Genomic DNA, 27052 nt, shown 5'->3' with positions numbered 1-27052 from the left:
TGCATGGCCTTTGAAGCAGACAAACATACCTAACAAATTCCTAAAACAAGTATACAACACAGTCTTTCATTCGACAAATATTTATTGAAGACCAGTTCTGGATCTGGGAGTGTATGTTCCAGACAGAAGGAACAGTAGCTGCAAAGGCCCTGAGGGAAAATCAGGATGAGTTTGAGGAATCGGGGTAGTCATTCCGGGGGTACCGATTTTGGATGTGCGAACTTTGAGAAGCCTGTAAGACCACCTGAATCTGGCAGGCAGTTAGACATGTAAGTCCAGAGTTCAGGGACAGATACAAACTTGGGAATTGCTGGCATATAGATGCTATTTTAAGCTATGAGGCTGGATGAGACCATCAGATGAAGTACATGGGGGTAGAGAACACTTTAAGAGCTAGGAGAGATGAGAAAGAACCAGAACGCGAAACCGAGGAAGAGTAGCGTACAACTAAGAAAAAAAATCAGATCTTAGAAGCCGCATGAAGAGTGCGTTTCACGAAGGGCAAGGAGAAGGCACTGGTCGGGTGCTGCTAGAGGGTCAAGTGAACGGAGACCTGACCATGGGGTTTTTCAGTATGAAGGTTTTTAAATGACCCCAACAAGAATCTTTGAAGTGGAGCGGCAGAGGCAAAATGTTGATTAGGAATAATTTAAGACAGAAAAAGGGGAGAGGATTTGGAGAGAGAATATAGAAGAACTCTTTCAAGGAGTTTTGTTCCAGAGGCAGGCAAGGAGTGGATGGAAGCTAGAGAGGTGAAAGGGTTCATTTTGTTTAACTGGTTTCATTTTTAAGTTGGGGGAAATAATACCAGGTTTGAATGCTGACAAGGATGCTCTGGTAGAGGGGGAATGACTGATGTAAGAGCAAGACAGGAGATGTGAGGACTGGCAAATAGAGATCTGTTTTCTAAACAGAAACGTCGGTAGTGGGTGGAACCATGAATGAACAGTTCACCTGCAGTGATAGCAGGGTAGGTAGAATTCTTGGGTCCCTTGCTGATAAACTGAGAGATGTGATGGTGGGATTTCTTTTGATTATATCTGTCCCCGAGATGCCTGAGCCTAGAAGAGCTAGTGTTAGAAGTTGAGGAGAAAGGAGAAATGACATTGTCAACCTAGGACAGTGGGTGAGCATACAGACCAGAGTAGTGTGCTGTGATGGCAGAGCATCATTAATAGCCCCTTCCACGTTGGTGGTCGTGATTAAAGCGAGCCCAGTCAGCATGGTTATGTTTTTCTTTGGCCACATTCAACTGCACGGAAGCGAGTGAGAAAATGCAAAACGTTGGATTTAACCAGGGTCCAAGTTCTGCCAGTCAAGTGTGACAAGTGAGAGGGGACAGGGAGTAGAGGTGGGGGGAGCTAGGAAGCTACGAAGTGCTTACAATGAAGGACTATGGAATTTACACTGGGAAAGTAAGAGGTGAGGGCATAATGGTAGTGAAGCTCAAGGTCAAAGTGACAGGATCCCTGGTGGGGTCAGAGATTTGTGGGAATCGGGGAAGTAGAGGAAATAAGCGGGAAAGAGGGGTTGGTGGCAGAGGATGGAATGCTTGGAATTTCAGTGGGGCAGGGGAGATGCCGTGATTGGTAATGCCAAGGGCTAAGGTCTCACCTTGGCAGTGGTTGAGGCAAGGTAAACAGATAATGAAAACCCAAAGAACGTGTTAACAGTGACAGTTAAACCAGGAGCTGAAATCCTCAAAGAGTGAGGCTAGTGGCCTAAGGGTCAGTGGACAATTACTAGGAGGGGTAATGGGTGGGGCAGTCTGATCCTGAGGAGTTTTCGAGAGGAGAGAAATAGTGTGGAAATGGCAATGAGGCTCAAGGAGTGCGCCTACCCTGTCACAGGGCCCAAGGGTCAAGGGTTTTGGAAAAAAGAATTCTCTTTGCTCCGGAAACAATGTCCTCAGGAAGAGCTGGCTTTCTACTCCAGCAAGAAGGCAAGCGAACATTCAGGGAGAACTGTGTTTCGGGGTTAAGGCTTTCAGGGCTCAGGGAAGGGAAAAAGACAGCAGAACCGGGAATGTTGAGTTCCATGTGGGGATTACAGTGTGGGGACGAGGGGTGACCTGGGAGTCTGGCGCTCTTCACAAGGGATAGAAACAGATAGAGGACCTACTGCAGGGAGCCTGGTGGGCTTTAGACAGATAGTAGTAGCAAGACTGTGTTTGTGAGGAGGTGGACCCTCCTCCCCCAGGCCTTGAGATGGCCTGGTGTTCTTTCCAGTGTATGCAGTCAGTGCCCAATATCGTACACATCTTTTAAACTTGGTCTTATTATTTTTTTACATTTATAGATCATTAGTGATTATCAGCACTTTAGATGGGCGAATTGCTGCCTTGGATCCTGAGAATCGTGGTAAAAAACAGTGGGATTTGGACGTGGGATCCGGCTCCTTGGTTTCATCCAGCCTCAGCAAACCAGAGGTAAGGATTTTCTATTACATATTGATTGGAAACAGTTAATAATGATTGCTGACACTTGTAGTCTGTATTTGCTTAGAGAGCTGGGGCTCAGGGCCTAATGGCCTGGGTGTGAGGTCTACCTGCCTTTTGCGAGCTGTGTCCCCTTGGGGCAATTACCTAACTTTGCTGTTCCTCAGTTCCCCTCCTGTAAAATGAGTGGGTAATGTCTTCTGCTTCTTAGGATTGTTTTGAACATTAAAGGAGTTAATCATATAAATGAGTAACTGAGAATACTGTCTGCTGTATCACTATAGCTCTTTATCTGAGCTATAACATGATCACCGTTTCTTCCGCCTTATTATTGTCACAAGGTGCCTAGGAATAATAACAAATAAAAGTATCTTAACTGCATCTTAATAGTTAGAAATACATGCGGCAAAATCCCATGAATTATTCCCTACATTTTCCCTCAAGTGTATACGCTAATGGTAAGCACGACATTTTCTTTGAATGTAATTTTAGACAAATTTGATTACTTGCAAAAACAAAAAAAGAAACCGTGCTTCTGAAACTCTTATGGCACATGACTCCAAGACTTGAGCAGGCGACACAGCTCCGCAGAGCTTCAGTGTCCTCATCAGTAAGTGAGGACACTGCTTACTTTGATGAGGTTGGGTGCGGTGCAGGTTAAATGAGGGAAATTTCTTTTTCTCACCTTTCGTCTTGACTCTGATAGATTAAGTCTCTGTCCTTTTCTAGAGCTTTATTCTCTTGTTTAAGTCATTTAAAATAAGCCCCTCTCTTGAGTTGTGACTGCCAACACGGAAGCAGTCACCTCTGTTTTCCAGAATACTCTCAAGCTTCCTATCTTACCAGGCTGCTCCTCTGGGACACTCCCTGTGGGTGTTCTTTTCTCTCTTTCGTCACCAACTGTTCCCTTTCAAAAAGCTTTCCAGTTGGTATCAAATTTGGAAAGGACAAAACCTAACATGAGGGGCTTAAGAATGACCTGATTAGTGTTGATGGAATTTTCTGATGAAAAAACTGCTACCAGTGACCCAGCTACACTCTAATAAACCCAGCCTGGATTCCTTCCTGGAGCACCCAGGCAGGTGCTTTGGGAAATGGCCCCGCCTCCACATTTGTGTGTGCCGAGCCCTCACTGGGTTTTCATAGTGCTTACCATTTATCAGACGGTACAGTGTGCTGAAAAAAAATCTGAGAATACTGAACTTCTGTTGTATTGTGAATTATTAATATAAATAGCAATTTTATTATAAAGTACAATAATGTGAATCAGGTATAATATTCAAGTGAATTACTACTCAAGCGAAACATTCATTGATTTGTGTTCTGCTGGGATTATGCTTGGGTATGCATGTTTTGCTTTATTTTTAAACTAGACATAAAAAGATGATCAGCAAAATCAGAAGATTGTAAGCTGTTTACATCTGAGGTAATATTACAGTGTGTTGTGGTGGTAGAAAGCATGTGTGTGTTTGCAAACTAAAATATACTCACGAACGAAAGATAAATTGCATGGTATGACAAAGTAGAATGCAAATAGTTATGATGCCCTGAGCGCTATTGAGTGGGTTTAAGTTACGTTAGCTGTTTTCTTAGGTACAGTTCAACTTTCTCATTTCCTGTGGTTTATCAGGGCTCTCTTGTTTTAAGTGCTTTCCTCCCCACGTACCCCAAACCCTAGACCCTTTGGATAAAATACTTTGAAATGTTGAATCTCAAGCATATTCCCAAAGTTTCACTGTGTCACCCTGAAACAGTAAATGAAAAGCTCACTGGCCACCTTCCATGCAGGGGAAGAAGCCTGAGGCCTCTTTTCAGACCTAGATTTTCGTTTTCTATTTTGTGAGGACAGAAAATCAAAAGATACTGCCCATCTGGGATAACATAATAGGTTTTCTAGACTTTACGGCTGCCCCAAGTTCTTGAGACCATTTCTTGAGACTACGTGTTCTCTATGTAGATAACGCTAATGACAACAACACTGTTACCGGCATTGTAATATACACGTTAGGTACTTTACACACAGTGTGATCCTCACAAAGATCCTCCTGTGGCCGATGTGTTAGGGTCATTTTGTAGAAGAGGAAGCTGAAGCTCAGAGAAGTTATTTGCTTGAAATTGCAGACCGATTAGACGATAAAGCTGGGATTAAACCGAGCCTTGCCTGACCATACTCCATTCTTCGGGCTTTGGAGCCATTTCTCCATCCTGTGTGCACTTCCCCTTTACAAACTCAGGCTGCTCAAAGAAGTTTTAAAAAGAGTTGTTATTAAATCATTTTAAAAAATGAACCCATTGGATGAGAGCATAAATAACATATTTTTATGAAGACTATTTTCCAGTTTAAAAATATTTTAGTAAGAAGCATGGCTTTGTTTTGTATTTTTATAAGTCTCTTTACTTTCCGGTTTGGCAGAAGATAACTGGATTTTCATATCTGCTTCCGCGCTCATTGTGTTGCATTGTTGTTTTGGCTGAACTATATGAAGAAGAAAATCCAGGCACATACATATACGTGGCTAGAAAAGGGAGATGTATTTTAGAAGCCTCTTCAGATGATTGGGTCATTCCTTTTTGATACTCTTCCAAAACACGTGGAAGTTTTTTAAAGGTTAGTTGCACTGTAGAATCTGAAACCATATCAATGAACATTTTGTACTCTTTTACATTAACATCCATTTGTCTGTCTTGCCTTTTACTCATGCATGATGTTCTAACATCATCTGGCAAATATTGATTCAGTGAGTTATACAGATCTTCCAGATGTTGACACATTTCTTTATAGAATATTTAAAGATCAAATTCGTTATTATCCTTGGATGTAAATTTAAAAAAAATTTTTTTAAATGTGTTACTGTCACCACTGATCTCATCAGAAAAATAGTTAAGTACTGGGAAACTATTGAGCTTACATTGGTAGATACAGGTTTTCCAAAATTCGAATTTTCATTTGAAAACTGGTTTTTGGTTGTTTTTTTTTTTTCCCACAAATATGGTCAGTTGTTCTCTTTGCAGTGAGAGGTTCACTTTGTGTATTTTTGAGAAAATGTCTGACAGGTACCCAGCTCTCATAACCATCACATCCCCTCAGTTTTTCGAGTAGAAATGGCGCCCTGTGAACAAACAGCCCCCAAAGTCCGTCACACAAGCGCTTTTTCCTCAAGACGTGTTTCATTCAGCGTGTGGCTAAAGTGCTAGTGTGTCCTCGGCAGTCACGCCAGAAGAGTGAAAACGTGTACTCAGGTCCCAAATGAATGAAATCAACTTTTTATCGCTTCACCGGAACATTCCTGAGTGACACTTTTCTCTCTCTCTCTCTCTCTCTCCCTTTTTGCCACAAGTGTGTGCTGTTGAGAAATACAGTGACCAGTAGTTGGGTGCTCGATGGCGTGCTAAGGCGCTGCCAGTGTTAGTCACCATTGCTTTTATACCATCAGTGCGGATATCACCCCAGTGAGAAAGCAAGTAACACCTTCGCCGCAGAACTTTTTGACTCTCTGCACTTGTAAGAGCATCCACAGGCCACAGTTTGAGAATTGCTGAGCTAGTGTATGATAGAAATAGTATAAGAATATTTGGAAGGCAAACAGGAATGTAGCGTGAGCTTGAGTCCTCTGGTACTCAGTGGGGTGTGCATGGCTCAACAGCTACAAGTTGTGTTCACAAGTTGGACAAAATGCCGCAAAAAGAGGCTCAAAAACTGCTATTTGAAATGCCCTAAATATGACACATAGAGTTACTATACCTTTTTAAATGCATCTGATAAAATATTTTACGAAGGTCCCTAACTTTTTGTGAGAAATAGTTAATTTTCTCTTTCTGAAGCTCAGCGTTTAGTAGGGAAGGGTAGTGTAGGGAGGAGGGGTAGATACAGCAGGTGGAAGGAACTGGCCTGGAGATAGAGCCAAAGCCACCCAGGGGACAATAGATAGATCCATGACCCCATGTGGGGACTCCTGTATTAGAATGGCAGTCTCTCTAAGCTTTCATCAAGAGTGGTATGAAGGAGGGGCGCCTGGGTGGCTCAGTTGGTTGAGCATCTGACTTCAGCTCGGGTCATGATCTCACGGTCCACGGGTTCGAGCCCCGCCTGGGCTCGAAGCTCAGAGCCTGGAGCCTGCTTTGGATTCTGTGTCTCCCTCTCTCTATGCCCCTCCCCTGTTCACTCTCTGTCTCTCAAAAATACGTAAATGTAAAAAAAAAAAAAAAAAGAGTGGTATGAAGAAGAAACAGATGAAACCCAGAAGGCCGGGGAAGGTGTATTCCCTGTACAGCAATCGGTAAAGCTACTTATGAATCTAATGAAGAGAACTTGATAGACTGTATAATAATTTCTGTTAACTTTTATGTGTTAAGTAATCTCTACTCCCAACGTGAAGCTCAAACTCGTGACCCCAAGATCAAAAGTTGCACACTCTACTGACCGAGTGAGCCAGGTGCCCTGACTGTTTAAATAATTTTAAAGTTATTAATGATAGAGCAGTCAGTGATGAATCACATGCACCTTTGCTGGAATAATAAAAGAAAGCCACACAGGAACTTCTCATGCTGTGTGGGATTGTGGAGGAGGGGCTGGGACTCAGGGACCTGAGTTCTCCTTTGGATTCTTCTGTTCACTGACTATGTGGCCTGGCTAAATTCTTCAGTTCAGCAGAGTTTTAATTTCCTTCTCTGTAAAATTATGGGACTACACTAAATCCTAAAGATTGTTGTAACTTCAGGAATCAGGTAGCATCAGATACATGAAACTCCCAAATTATCGAGAGGAAGTTTTCAACTTCCCTTTTTTTTTTTTTTTTTAAACCACATTTAAGGCTTTAAAAAATAAAGCACAAATTCATTAGAAATTGCCATTAGGTGCATATCTCATTGCCTCCTGGCCTGCTCTGATGATATTGTCCTTAAACTTTTCTAATGTAAAGGGCATATAAAATAGTATATTACGTTCTTTTAGTGGTGTTTTTATTATGTCAATGAAAAAATTAACATACAAGATAGGAGAGATTGACAGCTCCATTAAAAACAATATTATATAATATTTAGGATCACCTGTATGCTGCAGGGTGGTTGAGATGCCTGATCTGATTTACCATTATTTCCTCTTGACTAGGTAATTTACAAACTTTCTCAAAAGAATACTGATAATAAACCAAGCTAAAACTGGTGTGTGTGTGTGTGTGTGTGTGTGTGTGTGTGTGTGTGAGAGAGAGAGAGAGAGAGAGAGACAGAGAGAGAGACAGAGAGAGAATAAATGGTAAACCTAAGTTCATTCCATCAGCTTTAACAGTTGTGCCCTAGGTTCTAAGCCTAATGCTTATGATAATAGCTGAGAATTTTGTTTTTAATTTTTCAAAGGACCACCTGAAGTGAAGTCTGATTTGCTTTCCTCTGGTTATTTATATGCAGATTAAACCTTGAAAAAGCACTAAAGAGATTTCGCTGTGGTTCCTCATTGGTTGTCTTAAATTTTGTTTTGTAGTGTATTAGCATAGTTTTGCTTTGGGGTATCTGGGTGACACTTGGATCACACTTCACCAAATCTAAGTAGATATAATATCCTTGAACTATCTATTTGTCTATGTCTTGGAACATATTCCTAATTACAAAGACCTTCCTTATCTTTATTTAGGATGCATAATTGTATACATGTAACTAGTTTCTCCTGAGATAATACCTTTACCTTTTCTTTATTTAGAGATACCATATTTGTTTTTTTGTTTCAGTTTTCTGTTAAAATGCCTTTTTTCTTCCCCCTCTTACAAAGAACAAACAACCCTATTATAAGTCTATACTTAGAGTTTGGGGTTTTATCTTATTTTTGGCATGTTTCTCCCCAAGGGACGCCGCCTTTCTGTTTCAGACAGGTGCAGAAACAGACAGCTATGATACTGGAGCTTTCCAGCCTCCTCCCCACCCCTCATCAGAATGCATTCATTGAGAAAGGCCTTCTTAGGTAGGGGGATCCTTTAGAAAAGGCATACTTTTAATGGTTAACTTGATTTGCTCACAAAGAATCCATCAGTAGACCCTTTGAGTGGTGCTTTATTAAAAGAGGATCGGTGATCTCTTTTAAAGGTTCTCTAATTTACACTGAAAGATGTCTGGTCATTTTGCAGTTTTTCATTTGTACACAAACTAGCATATTTTGAGCCTGACTGTGTCATTGAAGACTGCGGTTTATTTGGAAAAGTCACTGTTCAGTCATGTAGCAAGCCAATATGTAAATAATTGCTTAGGTTAATTGCTTTTCTTTTAATTATAGAAATAAAACCATGCTTTGATTCAATTTTGTTTTATTAATCCCTTCGCACGGCTGAAAGCACTGCTGTGAAGTAAACTAGTTTACTCTAGCATGCATGTTGCCGAGTGAGAAATTGATTTGACCCTATTTTTTAGGAAATTGACTTTGCATGCACGTTATCTACTTCATGAATGTATAATGATCTAAATGAAGGCAGAGATAGTTACTGAAATCTGTGTTTTTCATCATGAATGCAAAAAGTACACTTACAAAGTGAGTCTGATAGTTTTCCTTGAGGTATTTTGTTCTATAGGTTCACTATAGGTTGAGGAAAGAAAGAATGAATGAATTAAATAATTTCTATGTAGTATCTCAATGCTCTTGGGCATTAATTCACAATTGTTGATGATAACTAATAACACATTGCTTCGGGATTTGTTTTTTTCTCCATTTCCTTTTTTTTTTTTTAAAGCAAAAAACAAAACATTTCCTCTTAAGCATGTCACGTGGGATGCCTTCTCTAATACCCAGATCTGCTGAAAGTTCTCATAATCCCTCGTGTTAGATCATCTAATTAGTTGTTAACCATGCCCCCTTCCTTAGTCTGTGAGGTACGATGCCCAGGAACACCTTCAGCAAAAAAGATTCCTTCATTTTCCCCATCACAGCAATTTCAGTATTTTCAGGGGGAAAAAAAAAAGTGTTTCCTTAGCACAATGCTTCAACATTTTTTTTCTCTTAAAGTCACAAATACTTAATTCTGGTACCTAGTCATTTGGTAGGTTGCTCATTTTGGTTTATTAAAAGTTACCATTTTATGTTCCATATATAATATATCATTTTTGAAGAATTAAAATATACAAAAATATGCCTGTTAACTTTAATATTGTTCATCTTTGTGATCAATAAAGTACTTTACAGTCCTTCAGAATGTCTATGTGATAAAAGAGAATTTTAGGGTTGATAGAGATTTCTGGTAAATTTAAGACTGGTAACAGTTTGATATATTTAATTCTTATATTGAATTCATCTTTATTTAGTTTTGAGGTTTTGGTTTTTTGGTTTTGTTTTTTTATTTGAGAGAGCAGGGAAGAGGGGTAGAGGTAGAGAGAATCTTATTTTTTTAATATTTATTTACTTTTGAGAGAGAGAGAGAGAGAGAGAGAGAGAGAAAGAACACAGAGAAGCAGAGAGGGGGAGAGGGAGAATCCCAAGCAGACTCTGTGCCTTCAACGCAGAGCCCAACATGGAGCTTGGACCTGTGAACTGTGAGATCATGACCTGAGCTGAAATCAAGAGTTGGATGCTTACCTGACTGAGCCACCCAGACGCCCAGAGAGAGAAAGAATCTTAAGCAGGCTCCATGCTTAGCATGGAGCCTGACGCGAGGCTCTATCCCAAGACCCCGGGATCAGGAACTGAGCTGAAGTCAAAAGTCTGACGCTCAACTGACTGAGCCACCCAGGCGCCCCCCAAGGCTTTGTTTTTAAATGGGGGTTGTAAATCCAGGATTGGGAAAGAAATAATTGACATGGCATAATTAAGCTCTCTACTTTCTCCGTGAATTTACTTTTGGAGCAGCTATTTAAATTCTAAAGGCTTTTTGGAAACTTTTGAAATCTGGTGTTCATGAACCTTAGTTATTTCTGAAGTTTATAGAGAATAAAAGAAGGTTCAGGATGAATTTACAAGTATTCAGATTAAGAGTTTATATTTTTTGTTTTAAACACTTTTAATAAGTATACGTATATACGCATACACACATGAATTACATTAGAGGTTCAAAATAGCATTACGTTTATATAACAAGTCTTGTTTGATTAGTACTTCGTAGTTTGCAAAGTGATGCCAAACCCATTCATATGTCAGCCTTACATAGCCTTGTAAAATAAATACTCTTACTAGCCTCTGTTTTTCAGATTAGAAAATTAGGGCTCACAATGGGTCAGAGATGTGTCTGATGTAGTAAAGCTGAGACTCAACCCTAGATTTTTGGACTTCTCCTTGCCCTCTTTCCGATGCTTCATGCTTTTTGAAATATTTCAGTATTTACCAATGTATTTGTGTTTTGTGTACTAATAATCATAATTCTTAATGTGCTTTATCCAGAATAATTGCTGAAAGACATCATGTACGTAGCAGACTTTGCATGCTGCTCAGCAGATTGTGAGCGCTTAACTGCCTCTTAGACATCCCTAGTGGAAAAGTCAAAGGTACCTGAACTTAACACATCCAAAACAGAACTTATCGTTAGTGCCATGGGAGCCTGACAGGGTGTGCACTGGGGTACAGCGGTGCCCAGGATAGATGAGACCCTCGCCCTCGTGGAACTCATGTGGCACTTTGTGGAGCCAGCTGGGGAGACAGATATGAAATAATCACAGCATAAGTAATGTAATTGAGTTGTGGTAACTGCCACATGGAAGAGTGGAACCTAGAGAGCCTTCGCAAAGGTGCCCGACCTACCTGGATAGGAGGCCAGAGAAGTCTCCCCGGAAGGGATCTCAGTTTACAGCTGAGATCTAAGAGGACAAGGAGCTGTCCAGGCAAGAGATGGGCAGAGGGGTGGGGAGAGACTGCTCTGGGAGAGGCAGTAGCCCATGTGGTGGCCTTGCGGTGGGAATTATCACAGTGTGCTCAAGGAGCTGAGAGAAGGAGAGGAAAGGCAGCAAAGACAAGGGTTGGGGGCCGTCGCAGATATGAGTCTGCTGAGCAGGGCCAGGGCCAGGTCATACTGGGTCTAGTAAGCTGTGTTGAACATTTTGGATTTTATCCTGAGCCATCAGAAGCCCTTGACGGATTTTAAGTGGGAGAGATTCCTCTATAGTCAAAACGGAAAGCATTTCTTGACATTCTTTTTTGCTTTGAGACTTTCAGTGAGACTCTGATGAATCAAAAGGTTGTCTCAGTGAGGCATTTGTATTTCAATCCAGTCATCTCAAACTGGGGAAGTATTTATATATATAAACATTCGTAAAGTATTCACACCAACTAACAGAACCTGGAAGAAAACAGGAGAGTCCCTAAAATCCTACTAAAGCCAGTAGACTTGAGGCACCTTTTTCTCTCAGTCTCCCCTGACTCATCACTCTGCCGGGATTTTTAAATGTTAGAATTCTAGAAGTTTGGGTGTGGGTCATCTTCTCACCCTACTCTCTTTCAAGGGGGTTGTGCCTCTGTTCCCATGACAGCAGCAGTTCTAAGTTTTCTCTTCAGCTCAGACCTCTCCTCTGAGCTGAAGACCGACTCAGGCAAATGCCTCCTTAACATCTCTACCTGGAGAGCCCTCTCAGTCTCTGGGAACTCACCACGTGTCAACGCGCTCCTGCTCTTCCTCTCTGTACCTGTTCCTCGTTGACCACGACATCCTCCTTTGGTCTTAATTGAATTCTAGAGAGTGTCCAAATCCCTTTCTGTTTTGACTGTAGAGGAACTGGGGGGAACAGGGACAGGAGTGGGGAAAAGCAGGAGGCCTGTAGATCCCCAAAGCAGTAGAAACATCAGTGGTCTGGGAACCAAAAGGCACACCTTTAAAACAGCTGGGGAGACTGAATTTGCAGATCAAGTGCAGTCAGTTAACGTGAGAAGTTTTGTAAAACGGTGCAGTGTTAATTTTTGTCCAAGGTCACGTAGCAAGCAGTAGGCGAAGGCAGGGACCCAGGAATGAGGCTGGAGGAGGTGCATTCATCACCCCGAGGGCCCAGCTCCATTTCATATGTTGGATGCCTACTGTTGTCTCCCTACCTAGGTTAGCAAAACAGCTAGCATGGCCAGCAAAGGAATTGTTCAGGGAAAAAGGGGTTTCCATATAACAAAAAAAAGTCAACAAGTTAACGCTTCCAAAGGAGTGTTTTTCATGTATTTTACATCTTCCCAGTCTTCGTGAATTTTATCTTTTTAGTCCTTGAGGTCATCATTAGAAGCATCAGCTCTTGCATTATTCTGGAGATGCTTGGAGTTCTTGAGGTGGGACAGAGATGTGTGCCCTTTTAGTGAATATTCTAGAATCGTTTTTTCCTTTTCCTTTTCCCTTACAGGCTGTGTTCATTCTTCCTTATCTCTACTGTTGATAAGCCTGAGTCTTACCACATGCTTCTTATCACCCCTTTTGCTTACCCTCTCCTCCCTTTTCACTTTATTGCTTCTTAAACTTGTACTTGGGACTTGGCTTTTGTAGCTCTCAGGGCCAGCATGTTCTTTTTCCCTCTTTCTGAGTTAGGGAACACACTGGATGCAACTTTTTGGATTTGAAAGTGTTTAATGTTCTCTACTTGAGAAAGTAATAGTGCATGTAAATCCCATTTCCAAAACTACACGAGGGAAAGTTCTTGCTAATAAATTCAGAAAGAATATAAAATTAGAAATCATTGTTTTATTCCCTTTATTGAAATAATAGGTCATCAGTTGATACTAAAATGGTGAAAAGTTGGTTGAACACTTTAAAATGGAGGGGTCAGGCTGACTCCTCCAAATCTACTGATGAATAATAGTAACAAATATGACTTAACACAGGGGTTGGCAAATTTTTTTGTAAAGGGCTAGAGAGTAAATATCTTGGGCTTTGTGGACCAGATGGTCTATGTAGTTGTAGTAAGAAAGCAGTACATAAATGAATAGGTGTGACTGTGTTCCCATCAGGCTTTACTGATAAAAACAGGCAGTGGGTCAGATTTGGTTTATAAGCTATAGTTGGCTGGCCTTCAATATAATAGGAAGTATGCAGCACCACCTATGAAGTACTCTTATCAAAAAAATCCAACCTGCATCAGATCAAAGCACCAGGTCTAATCACACACTTTTCAGAAAATGGGACAAAAGAACAAATTAAATGACATGCAAACTCCAGGCTGTGGGACATTCTATAGGATGAATAATAGTCTGGTGTCTCAAGCAAATCAGTGCATGAAAAAGGGAGTTAAAGGGTTCTTGTGGGGAAAAAAAAAGAATCAAATGTAATATGTGGAGTTTGAGTTTCTTGTTGGAGCAAACCAATTGTATAGTACATCTTTGAGACAGTCAAGGAGATTTAAATATTAGATGATTTTAAGGGATTACTCTCAATTCTGTTAAATGTGATATCGGCAGGGTAGTTACTTCTCAGCAATAAATACTAAAATGTTTGTAGGTGAAATGGCATGATGTCTGGGATTTACTTTAAATCATTCTAGTAAACAAGTATATGTAGTGGGTGGGTGGGGAACAGATGAAACAATTGGCAAAATTTGGTAATTGTTGAAACTGGGTGATAGATACATGGGGGGTTATTAGTCTCTTTCTATTTTACATGTTTCAAAATGTTCAGAATAAGTTAAAGTTGAATGTACCCCAGAAAATATATGTGTCCGTGGCGGTGGTGGGTGCGTGGTACCTAGAAAAAGAAGGAAGAACCAAATTAAAAAATATATTTTATATAATTAGAAGAATTTTTGTTTTTATTTCCGGTTATATTCGTTGGAGTAGTAGCACTTCCTACATTTTTCTCAGTTGAAGTTCCTCCTGTCACTTGGAAATGGAATTCTTATTTTCACATTCTGATTTCAAATAGCACTCCCTGATTACATGTGCCACTGGTATTCATTATGCCATTTTGGTTTTGTTCAGAAACAGAAATTGAATTATTTCACCCTACTGCTTTGCGATTGCATGGATAAAGATCTTGATTGGCTCTTTGGTACTGAGTTTGCCCACCAGTGTGACAACCTTTCATTTTAAAATTATGCACAGGAAAAAACAAATGGGGGGGTTGGAAACCATAAAACAACAAGAATTTATATTTTTAAAAAGTGACTGATGGAGGAAGCAAGTCACGCAATTAGTGTGAGAAGCAGAGCAGCGAATCAGAACAAATAGCAGCTTGCAGAGACGAATCAGTGGGATGTAAAAATGCATCACCGTAACCTACATTTTTTTCTACCAAGAGATTTGCAGCTGACTATCGAGTGACTCATTCCTATGCTGGGAGGGTGAGGTAATGCTCTTGTGAGGGGTGATGTCATCTCACTACCTGAACCGCATGCATACATCATTTCTTGTGGCTCTCAAGGAAAAGCACCATCTGCTTTCACATATGCAGCCTGAAAGACTCTACAAAGATCAGTGCAAAGGTTAGCGGCCATGGGTATGACTCATCAGCAGCCAATTAGTGAAGAGCAGCTCTTTCAAAGTGAGCTTTTAAAATCACGATCTAGAAATACGACATGATGTCCTGAATCATAGAATGCTTTTTGTTGTTGTTTTGGGTTTTGCACTTTTCTCACTGAGTTAACGCTGTTGAACGTCTAACTTTTAAAATAAGGCAGTTCTTCTCAATATGGTCAATCACCTCAAATCTTCTTGGTTGTTTAAACCATATATATATGTATATATGTGTATAATTTTTTTAGTATATGTGCTGCCAAAGCGAGCACTAAACCATATTTTTTAAAGATTTTTTTATGTTTATTTATTTTTGAGAGAGCGAGAGTGCACACGATCAGGGGAGGGGCAGAGAGAGAGAGGGAGACACAGAATCCGAAGCAGGCTCCAGGCTCTGAGCTGTCAGCACAGAGCTGGATGCAGGGTTCGAACTCATAAGCTGTGAGATCATGACCTGAGCTGAAGTCAGACACAACCCACTGAGCCACCCGGCGCCCCTAAACCATATTTTTAATAGCAGGATGTTTGTTTTCTTTTACATTTGGAGGCATGTATATAGATCATCTTTAAAACAGAAACGAATTTTAATCTGTATTAGTTGGGCAGTTTTTTGTTAGCGGTTTTTTAGTTTTTGATTTTTTGCACTGAGGAGCCATTGTGTTTCTTAAGGATCTGCTAGTGTTTTAGGAGAAAAGAGGTTGTTAATGGAAGAGGAAACAAGTCAAAATAAGTGTTATCTGTTTACTACAGACCTTCTAGCCCCTCTTCCTCTTTCTTGTAGTGATGCACACCTGCTTTCCCTGTTTGTCCTTAACTAGTGCTGCTGTTGACTTGACCAGACGACCGAACTACCCATTTTTTAACTTTATCATAATCTGAATTTACTATTCTAGTAAATAGGATAGAGAATACCTAACATAATACGAAAGGGAGACAACAGTAAATACTTGATTTTCTAACTGATAGGTAATTCAAAATGGGAGAATGGGAGATCATATTGCCTACATATTGTTTTTATAGGGTATGTATACTAATGACCTAAATCTGCTCTTAATGACAACTTCAAGTTGGACATTCTACAAAAGATAAAAAGGAAAGTTTTAATTTTTAAAAAGTAAAATAAGAAAGCAAAGAATAGGGGTGCCTGGGTGGCTTGGTCGGTTAAGCGTCTGACTCTTGATTTTGGGTCAGGTCATGATCTCACGGTTTTGGGTTCGAGCCCCATGTCAGGGTCTGTGCTGGCAGTGAGTGAGGAGCCTGCTTGGGATTCTCTCTCCCTCTTTCTCTGCCCCTCCCCTAGTCACACGCACACCCGTGTCTTTGCTCTCTCTCAAAATAAACACACTTAAAAAAAAAATGGATAAAATAGTAATGTGAAAACTCTGAGGTCATAAGAGGTGGTATACATACTGGTGCCATTCAAGAATTTATTTAAAATCAAATGTTTGTCAATAAAGAGTAAGAGTTGGAGATCTTTAAATACCCAGAATCAAGATGAACCTTTGCTAATGGTATCGCCTTCTGAGTTTAATTACAGAGCTCCTGCAAGATTTTATTACCTTTCTTTTATTTTTGACCTCTTCTTTAGAAATAATTTCCAACTACAAAAAGTTGCACGAATAAAAATGATAACAATAAAAAGAAAGGGCCAACCTTTATATACCCAGATTTACTTACCCCAAATCTTGTTTGCTTTATCATTTCAGTTGTCTCTCTTTCTCTCTTTTTTCCTCCCCCTACCCCTCCTACACACTTTTCCCCCCCTAAAACGTGTAGAGATAAATCAGCTATCCATCATGGCCTTTTGTTCTAAATGCTTCACTTGTATTCCTGATAGAGATATTCTCTTACATAATCACAGCATAGTTATCAACTTTGTAAAGTTATGTCGATACTTTAATCTAATGTCTGTATTTTTCAATTTTATCAGTTGACCTAGTACAGGCATACCTCATTTACTGTGTTTTACAGATACTGTTTTTACAAATCGCAGGTTTGCGGCAACCCCGCATTGAGCAAGTCTGTCGGCACCATTTTTCCAACAGCATTTGCTCACTTCGTGTCTCTGTGTCACCACTGGTAATTCTTGCAATATTTCAAACGTTGTCATGTATTTGTTATGGTGTTCTGTGATCAGTGACTGTGACTAGCTGAAAGCTTATATGATGGTTAGCATTTTTTAGCAATAAAGTATTTTTTAATTAAGGTATTATGTTATTTTTTAGACATAATGCTATTGCATACCTAGTAAACTACAGTACAATGTGAACATAGCTTTTATTGGCACTGAAAGAGCAAAAGTTCATTTGACTTGTTTTATTGAGGTGGTGTAGAATCAAACCCACAATATCTCCGAAAGATACCTGTGATGTCTTTTATAGTGTCCTTTACCTCTAGTGTAGCCTCTGGTCTAGGGTCAGGTAGTTCATTTATTTGTCCCATTAGACTCTCTTAATCTAGATTTTTCTACAGACTTTGTCTTTTCTGACATTGATATTTTTGAAGAATACAGTCTCTCTGCCCTTTTATTTAAAAAAATAGACATTTCTTCATTTTGTGCTTATCCAGTGCTTCCTGGTTATTTAGATTGTACATTCTTGGCTTAGAATACTGAGTAGGTGATGTGTCCTCTCCTAGGGAATCACATCTGTCACTTATTGATGATGTTAATTTTGATCATCTGGTCAAGGTATTATCTAAATTCTCCACTCTATAATTATTGGAGTTTTTTTGCTTTTGTACTAAAAATAAGTTTCTTGTAACTAATAAGCAGTCTGTGAGGAGACACTTTAAGACCATGCAAATATCCTACTCCTCATCAAAATTTCCACCTTCTTAGACTTAACACCATTGCTGAATTTTGCTTGATGCAGTCTTTACTGTGATGGTTGCAAAATGCTAATTTTTCTAACTTCACCCCTCCCGTCATATTTGCCAGTAGACACTTAGCATTTTATTGCAGTAACAGCCCTCCCTTCTCCCCCATGTATTATTTATCTATTTGTTATCAGTATGGACTCACGAGTTCTTTTTGTTTTCTTCTTCAGTACATTATAATTCAGTACTCAATTATTTTGGTCCTTAAATTGCTCAGTGACCAGATTTGGTGAATGGTATACTTCTATCTGGTTTGAACATATCCTTACTCTCTAGAATAATAAGATTCTAAAGTCTCATCTTGTGCCTACCCTGCCCCAGCCCTTGGAATCAGACATTTCTCTGAGGAGCCTTGATTCCTTTGGTGGGAAGTAGAATTGGATAACACAACCCAGGCACTAGGTTTGGGTGTATTGCTTTCACAGCCACTGTATACACGTTGTAAACATAAACGTAGAAGCATTAGCATATGGGTTAAGTATTTCTTAGAGGTACAATAAACAGTTCTTGAGAATGTAGTGCTGTCTCAGCTGATACAGCAGAAAGCAAGGTACAGTACTAAGGAATGGGCAGCTTTTTGTCAGCAATCTTACATTGCTAAAATTTTCTTGGTTTTCAAAGCAAAAACATAAATGAAGCTAACTTGAAGGCCAGATAGGATTTCAGTGGGCATTTTTGGTACAGGAAGGTGTTCCAGGAAGAAGAAATGACATTGACAATGACATAACTGAAACAGTAACAGTAACAATTATGCTTAAGTGTTGATGCCCAATTTCTGCCCATGTAGGGAATAGTAGAAGACAAGGAGGAAGAAAAGGTTGTTTGAGGTCATGTTTAGAGAACTTTGAATATCAGATTTAGGATTTGGGGTCTTTATAAGATAATACAGAACTGTTGAAGATTTTTGAATAATGTCATAACAAGCTTAACTCTGACTCAAAGATTAATCTAGAAGATAGGTAGAGTTTAGATTGAGGAAATTGCCAGTTAAGAACTGTAAAGAGGCTGTTATAATAGTTCAGGCAGGAGGTACAAGGATTTGAACTAGGAAATGAAAGAGAGAAGTAGATTAGAATAGTGGTTTTCTACCAGCCCTTTAGAATCCCAGGGTGTGGGGCCGAGCTAGAGGGAGGGAGGATGTGTGAGCACTTTTAGTGACAGTATGGGCATTTTCAAATAAGTATCTCTTTAATGATAGGATTGAGGAACAAAGAAATACAAAGAGAAATTTTGTTAGAAAAAAGTTAAGGTCAACATTTTATTTGCAATTTTTTTTGTTGTTGATTAAACCCATACTTCTTTTATATTCTCTTTTTCTAAAGTTTTGGGCCTGGATGATCAGGAAAACAGTGTTGTCCTTAGCTGAAGTTAAGTCAAATCGTATATATTTTAAATACCAAAAGGTCAGTGTCACAAAGCCATGCACTAATACTCATTCTCCAGAAACAAGGTGTTCATAGCCAAAACCTTTAGAGTTACCCTGAACTCTTTTCTTTTGCTTATACTATACAGGGAATCCCCCATGAGCTCCTCTGGGCTTGGCCTTCCAGATCTGACACCCTGCAGTACCTCTGGTGCTATCAACCTAATTGGAGCCATCACATCTCTTGGCTTCGGCCTGCTCTCCATGCCTCGGTCCTTCCCGCTATAGCCTATCCATCTTCCTTGTGCTTCCTCCAAAGTGGAGGGCGTGCTTCCACCTTATGGCCTTTGCAAAGGCTATTCCCCAGATGTCAGCATGGTTAACTGGCCCAAGTTTAGATTTTGCTCACATGTTACTTTCTCAGTAGGGTCTACCCTGTGCTCCCTGTTGACAGTCCCCCTCCCCTCCCACACACATTTCTAGTCTCCCTTTATCTTGTTCTATTTTTTCCTGTGTTATTTATCACCTCATATACTGTGATTATTCATTATGTCGTTTGTCTCCTGACACCAGAGTTTGAACTCCACAGGGCAGCGATTTTTTTTTTTTTAATTTGTTTTGCTCAGCGGTCTCTCCCCAAGCAACATACTCATGCCCAGCTCATAGTAGGCTCTCAATACACACTGTTAAAAGAAGGAAGGACAACTAAGAGCATAAAATCAGTAAGCTTTGTTACCAGGGTTCCGGCTCATAGCAGATTTGAGAACATAAATAAAAGATGGGATACTGCTTGAATTGACCTGTGTTCCGTGGATCTGAGCCTATGATAGTAATTGCCCTGGATAAAACAGGTCTGGAAAATACTGCATATACTATCTGTTTGCTAGAAAAACGTATTGTATATTAGCATATGAATTGCTGTAACCTCTCCTTGAATTCACTTGATCACAAAACTCTTTTGGTAGCTCATGTATCATTATGGGACATCCATCACAAACAAAGTTTGAGAAAACCGTGCTAGAGTATTACGCGTAGACCCCAGGAGAGATTGGCAGCTCTTTTTACGTTGCTCTTGGTTGATAAATTGTGCCTCTCCACATGCTGCTCAGAAGGAGGCTAGAGAACATCAGGCTCAAGACTCCAGCTCTTTGTCACTACTTGTAAAGTTATGATCCCTTTTAAAATTTACCTTCTGTTTTGGGGGCGCCTGGGTGGCTCAGTCGGTTAAGTGGCCGACATCAGCTCAGGTCATGATCTCGCAGTTCGTGCATTCGAGTCCCATATTGGGCTCCGTGCTGACAGCTCAGAGCCTGGAGCCTGCTTCGGATTCTGTGTCTCCCTCTCTTTGTCCCTCCCTCGCTTGCACTCTCTCTCTCAAAAATAAATAAACATTAAAATAAAAAATATTTTTTTAAATTTTGCCTTCTGTTTTAGGTATTTGGGAATAAGATGATCATTCCTTCCCTGGATGGAGACCTCTTTCAGTGGGACCGGGACCGTGAGAGCATGGAAACTGTTCCTTTTACAGTTGAATCACTTCTTGAATCTTCTTATAAATTTGGAGACGATGTTGTTTTGGTTGGAGGAAAGTCTCTCACTACATACGGACTCAGTGCATATAGTGGAAAGGTGAGTGAAAATGTTGGATTATTTGGAGAGGAATCAGAATAAATAGGGCGAGAGGAAATAACTTAAGCAGCTATACTATTACTGGCTGAGGTTTATTATTTTTCCCTGAGGATATTATTTGTTTGAATAAATGAATTACAAAGTAGAAAGGGCAAAATATTATTAAGAAAACTAAATGTATCCGAGACAACAGAATAAACAGCAGAGCCAGGAAAAGCAGGAGGAAGAGAACGAATCAATAAGGTCTAGTGTGTGTCGGTTGTGTTTTTCATACATTATATTGAAATCTTCATGATGTTCCTAGAGGTCACACATTCTTGTTTCCATTTGGACAGATGAAGAACCCTCCAAATATTAATAATAATCCCAATAAGAATAATTACTACTTATTTATCTAGTTTGATCCTGTAATCCAAGAGGAAAGTTGTGTTTATTTTACAGATGAGAAAACTTGAAACTTTAAAAGTTGAGAAATTTCCAAGGTTCAATTTGACTTAGGTCTGTGTGCAGAAAAAGTCATACCATTAAGACCCAGACTCTCTCTAATGTTAGGTTTCAGGATATAACCATCATCTGCTTCTAAGATTGGTCTTAAAATATAAATCTCTTATTAGGAGTAACTAATTAAATACATCCTTTTTAGAAAGGTAAAAGTCTTGGGATGCCTGGGAGGCTCAGTCAGTTAAGTGTCTGACTTCCGGCTCAGGTCATGATCTCACAGTTAGTGAGTTCGAGCCCCGCGTCGGGCTCTGTGCTGACTGCTCAGAGCCTGGAGCCTGTTCCGGATTCTGTGTCTCCCTCTCTCTCTGCCCCTTATGGGCTTATGCTCTGTCTCTCTTTCCTTCAAAAATAAATAAACATTAAAAAAATTGATTTTTTAAAGAAAGGTAAAAATCTTTTAACTCTTAACCTTGATATGTGCATATTTTGTATATAGACTTAAGACTAGAACAAGGAAGAAGAGAAAAATGACCTTTTGCCCCTTGACTTTCTCACACGTTAACGATTCCTTACTTAAGTGTTAGGCCCATAGCCCCCTCTTGCTCTTGCAGATGCTTTTCTGCCTTCTCCACTACCCACATCTGCTTTGTACTGAGGAGGCCTTGTGACCCTCTATCTCCTTCAGTATTCTCATCTCTATGACAGTGGAATTGACCCCTATCGTCTGGTTCTCTATTTGATGTGCTGCTGCAAAATTCGGGTATTCTAGCACATGTGCTTCTTTCTGTGAAGATTTTAGCTCAGATCATACTAACAGTCCTTCTTTGTTTTTCTAATGAAGGTTTGAAGGAGGTACTTTTAAATAGTATGGCTACTAAAAGAGATTTACGTCTTTAAAAACCAAATTCTTCCATCATATGGGAACTCTGAGGCCAATTTTTTTTAATACACCTGGACTTTTGTTAATGAAATTATTGCTAGGAGATCACAACCGTTTATGTCTTCTCGTGTATCATCCTTGAAAATCCCCCAAATAAAACTAAAATTATCTAAATCCTTAAAATAAGGATTTTCCCTTAATAATTCCAGAAATATTTATTGTTTCTTTTGTAGTTCTAAGTAACTCATTTTTAGAATTGGTAGCCTAACCGATGTTTCTTAATACTTGGGTATTACAGATCCCCACAATTTTTTTATAAATTATATAGATTCTTTTAATATCTCCGATCTCCTGTAACTTATGCATTCTTTACAAAATTTCTATCTGTCTTTTCAGGTGAGGTATATCTGCTCAGCTTTGGGTTGTCGCCAGTGGGATAATGATGAAATGGAACAAGAAGACATCCTGCTTCTACAGCGCTCCCAGAAAACTGTTAGAGCTGTTGGACCTCGCAGTGGCAATGAGAAGTATGTATTCAGATGATGTGGCTGTTGATCATTAGTTCAGCAAAACCCAAATTTATCAGATTTTTTTCTTTATGGAAATTTCCTGAACTATTTTCTTGCCCGAAAAACACACAGCTCTTTTAAGAGAAATGTAGGCCCTAAATTAAAAATGGCCTCATGGGGGCCACCTGGGTGGCTTGGTCGGTTAAGCATCTGACTCCGGCTCAGGCACGATCTCACGGTTTGTGGGTTCGAGCCCCACATCGGGCTCTCTGCTGTCAGCGCAGAACCTGCTTCCAATCCTCTGTCCCCCTCTCTCTCTGGCCCTCCCCTGTGCGCAAAACACGTGCCCCCTCTCTCAAAAATAAACATTTAAAAATAAATAAATAAATATAAATGGTCTCGAGGTTTTTAACAAATCCTGAATTGAGACTCCCACCATATGCTTCTGGAGATGATAACCAGAGGAAGGCCCATACAATGAATGTAGCAACCTCACTGATCATACAGATCAGTGAAAAGCTCTTAAGACAAAGTTAATGCACTTTATTTCAACTTGGGCCTCTTTGACCCTGTAGTTCTCTCTAGTCAGTAGTTTCATAGTGTGTTTGACAACCCAATTTTAAAATAACATTTTTGTCTATTTTCTTAAAGCGTTGAAGTATAATTCATTTGGTCAAATGCCTTTTTGTTTCCCTTTTCAAATAATGAGTTCCTTATGTAATTTTTACATTTAAATATGGGATTAAAAACCAAGATGGTTGGATTACTTATGTTGGTCCTAAATCACATGCTTGATTTTTTTTTTTAACCTACCTAATATTTAAATTTTAACTTGCCTCTGTAGTAAAAATAATTTGAGATCTCATCTTTATCTTTTGAAAGTGAACCAGATTTTCAGATATTATCTAATGTGATGCAATATAATTCAGCTTCCTTTCCTGTTTTCTTAAAATCAGTTAAGAATGTATTTCTATGTTCACTGGACTGTGAGTAGGGCTTTGCATCTGCTGGCAATCTGACCTTCTTTTTCCTGATGGGATTTTGTTTCCTTTTTTTAAAAAATGTTTTTAATGTTTATTTATTTTTGAGGGAGAGAGAGAGCAGGCAGGGGAGGGGTAGGGAGAGGGAGACAGAGGATCCAAAGCGGACTGTGCTGACAGCCACCCAGGCGCCCCTGGGATTTCGTTTCCTTAAGTGTTTGAGTGCTTGCTGGGTGTCCAGCCACCAACAGGAACAGATGTCCATCTCAACAGAATTTTGAGTTACCAAAATAAGAAGAGTCTGGGGTCTAAGATCCATGTTCCTTAAGTTTATTTTTTAATAGATGTCAGGATTATTAGGTCATTTTCTATCTCAGTGACAAGTCATTATACTGTCAAAAGTTAAGTGATCTGTGTATTAACTGTAGAAGAAACATTGTTACTGCCACTTTATGGATGAGGACACTGAAATTCAGGAAAGGTTCAATGACTTGACAGATCTCGGGAGAGATTTGAGATTGGAGCTGAGGTGGTATGACCTTCAGTCTTGGTACACTGAATTACATTGCCTTTTGGGGCTATGTTTTCATACAAATACAAAACCGATGCATTTATCTTGCTGTGTACATTGATTTATTGGGACGAATTAATTTCTCTGCACTTGAATGAAATGTGCCCAGGCTTTAATTTAATTGACAAAGCACACTGCTGCTGGCCTCATTTTAAGGTAACTTTGGTGTGTGTTGAGAAAATCGCTCTGATTTGGAAATGTGAACATTTGTTAATTTTTGAGAGAAAATCTGTCCCATAGCCATTGTCAGTTTACAACTCAGATCCCAGGTTTCTAACAGATCAGGACAAGGTGATGCCCTCTTGTGGCATAAATCAGCAAAGCACTCCCAGAAAATTGTGTTGAGTTATTCTTTGTCTCCTCACAAAATTTTAGTGTTTGCCTCTTGAATCTGGAACAGTTCTTTATGATTTGATCCCTTTCCTTAAGTGTAAATTTCTAAAACAAACCTTTGTAAATTTAAGGTGGAATTTCAGTGTTGGCCACTTTGAACTTCGGTATATTCCAGACATGGAAACTAGAGCCGGATTTATTGAAAGCACCTTAAAGCCCAGTGGGAACAAAGAAGGGTCTAAAATTATTTCAGATGTGGAAGAACAGGAAGCTGCCATGATGGACACAGTGATAAAGGTGTCGGTTGCAGACTGGAAGGTTATGGCGTTTAATAAGAAGGGAGGACATCTGGAATGGGAATACCAGGTACCTAAACCCACCGAGAATTTATAAATACGTTGTTTTCCTTTCCCAGTTTGACCAAACTTATCGGGTAGAGGGAAATATCTCTCATTTTAGATTCTCAGCCTGTTCTCTCTGCCCTAAGAAATGTGCGGCTCTACACCCGTTAGGATGGCTACTCTGAAAAAGGCTACAGAAAACAAGTGCTGGTGAGGGTGTTCGCAGTCTCGTGCGCTGCTGCTGAGAGCGTAAATGGGCACAGCCGTATGGAAGACAGCACGGAGGGGCTTTGAAAAATTAAAAAGAAAACTACCATATGATCCAACAATCCTATTTCTGAATATATTCAAAGGAAGTGAAATCAATATCTCGAAGAGATATCTGCACTGCCATGTTCAGCGCACCATTATTCACAATAACCAAGATAGAGACGCAGTCTAAGCGTCCATAGTAAGGCATGGGTAAGGAAAATGGGGTGTGTGTATATACACAGTGAGCTATTATTCAGCCTTAAGGCGGGGAGATCCTGTCACTTGTGAAATCATGGATGAACCTGGAGGACATTATGCTAAGTGAAATAAGCCAGGCCCAGAAAGGTAAACAGTGCATGATCTCCTGCATGTGGAATTTTAAAAGCTGAACACACAGAGCAGAGAGTAGAATGGTAGTTGCCAGGGGCTGGGGAGCAGGAGAAATTGAGAGATGTTGGTCAAAGAGTACAGAGTTTCGGTTATGCAGGATGAATAAGTTCTGTGGATGTAATGTACAGTGTGGTGACTATAGTTAATGGTACTATATACTTGAAATTTGCTGAGGGTAGATTAAAAAAATTTTTTTTCTTTGTTGAGGTATAATTGATGAATAAAAACTATGTACATTTGAGCTACACAGTGTGATGATTTGATATATGTATATGTTGTGAAATGAGGGTAGATTTCAAATGTTGACGCGAAAATAATGATGTGAGGCGATGGATACGTTAATTAGCTTGATTGTGCTAATCGTCTCACAGTGTATATACTGTATCAAAATATGGCATTGTATACTGTAAATATATACATTTTTTATTGGTCGATTATACCTCATAAGCTGGAAAAATTTTTACAATTGTGATTTTTAAATGTCATTTTAGGAGTTGAATTATGTAAATACTGCTTGAAATTCTATAAAATTTCTTGTCCATTTTTGTTTAGTTTTGTACTCCCATTGCATCTGCCTGGTTGGTTAAGGACGGAAAAGTCATTCCCATCAGTCTTTTTGATGATACAAGTTATGCATCTAATGATGAGGTTTTAGAAGATGAAGAAGACATTGTAGAAGCTGCTCGAGGAGCCACAGAAAACAGCGTTTACTTGGGTGAGTAGATGTCTCTTATCTAGTGACAGGACATACTGACGTTTAGGTTTTATTCCTACATCATTCCTTTCTACTTCAGCGGTGCCTATAGTAGTTGTAATTCCTAAATACAGTCTCTGGCTTAGGTTGCCCTTAAGATTTATACTTTGATTTACATTCCTGTTTTTTTCCATTTATCCACTTCTTTTTTTTTTTTAATTTTTTAATGTTTATTTATTCTTAGGGGAGAGAGAGAGCGAGTGAGCATGAGTGGGGAAGGGGCAGAGAGAGAGGGAGACAGATGATCCAAGCAGGCTCCGCACTATCAGCACAGAGCCCAATGTGGGACTCAAATTCACGAACCATGAAATCATGACCTGAATCGAAGTCGGACGTTGAACTGACCGAGCCACAGGTGCCCCATCCATTTATCCAATTCTGAAACTTTCAATTACCATGGCATATTCTTTTCCTCTGAGACCTATATCAGAAAGGCTTAGAGGGGCACCTGGGCAGCTCAGTCAGTTAAGTGTCTGACTTAGGCTGAGGTCATGATCTCGCAGTCCGGTCTGTGAGTTTGAGCCCCATGTTGAGTTCTGTGCTGACAGCTCAGAGCCTGGAGCCTACTTCAGATTCTGTGTCTCCCTGTCTCTCTTCCCCTCCCCTGCTTGCACTCTGTCTCTCTCTCTCAAAAATAAATAAACATTAAAAAAAAAAAAAAAAAAAAAAAAAAAGGCTTAGAAATGTTGCTGGGGCTCCTGGGTGGTCAGTTGGTTAAGTGTCTGACTTTGACTCAGGTCATGATCTCATGGTTCGTGGGTTCAAGCCCCGGCTTGGGCTCTCTGCTGTCAGCACAGACCCTGCTTTGGATCCTCTGTCCCTCTCTTTCTCTGCCTCTCCCCCATTCGAGTGCACGTGTGCATGCATATGTGCTCGCTCTCTCAAAAATAAACGTTAAAAAAAAGAGAGAAAAAAACTTTAA

At 39.8% G+C, this 27052-nt stretch overlaps 1 protein-coding gene across 2 annotated transcripts in view; it reads left to right on the top strand.

The window, feature by feature from the left end:
* The window catches only part of EIF2AK3 (eukaryotic translation initiation factor 2 alpha kinase 3), a 67730-nt gene that overhangs the window by 10049 nt on the left and 30629 nt on the right, over positions 1-27052 (top strand). For both annotated transcript variants that reach the window (XM_053200888.1, XM_015075790.3), the window contains exons 2-6: positions 2299-2428; positions 20485-20679; positions 22397-22527; positions 24525-24759; positions 25929-26091. In XM_053200888.1, the coding sequence (XP_053056863.1) occupies positions 2299-2428; positions 20485-20679; positions 22397-22527; positions 24525-24759; positions 25929-26091 (854 nt within the window). The remainder of the gene's footprint in view (positions 1-2298; positions 2429-20484; positions 20680-22396; positions 22528-24524; positions 24760-25928; positions 26092-27052) is intronic.

The sequence above is a fragment of the Acinonyx jubatus genome, chromosome A3 (assembly GCF_027475565.1).
Source record: "Acinonyx jubatus isolate Ajub_Pintada_27869175 chromosome A3, VMU_Ajub_asm_v1.0, whole genome shotgun sequence".
Classification (NCBI taxonomy): domain Eukaryota; kingdom Metazoa; phylum Chordata; class Mammalia; order Carnivora; family Felidae; genus Acinonyx; species Acinonyx jubatus.
This window is presented reverse-complemented; position numbering and strand designations above follow the sequence as displayed.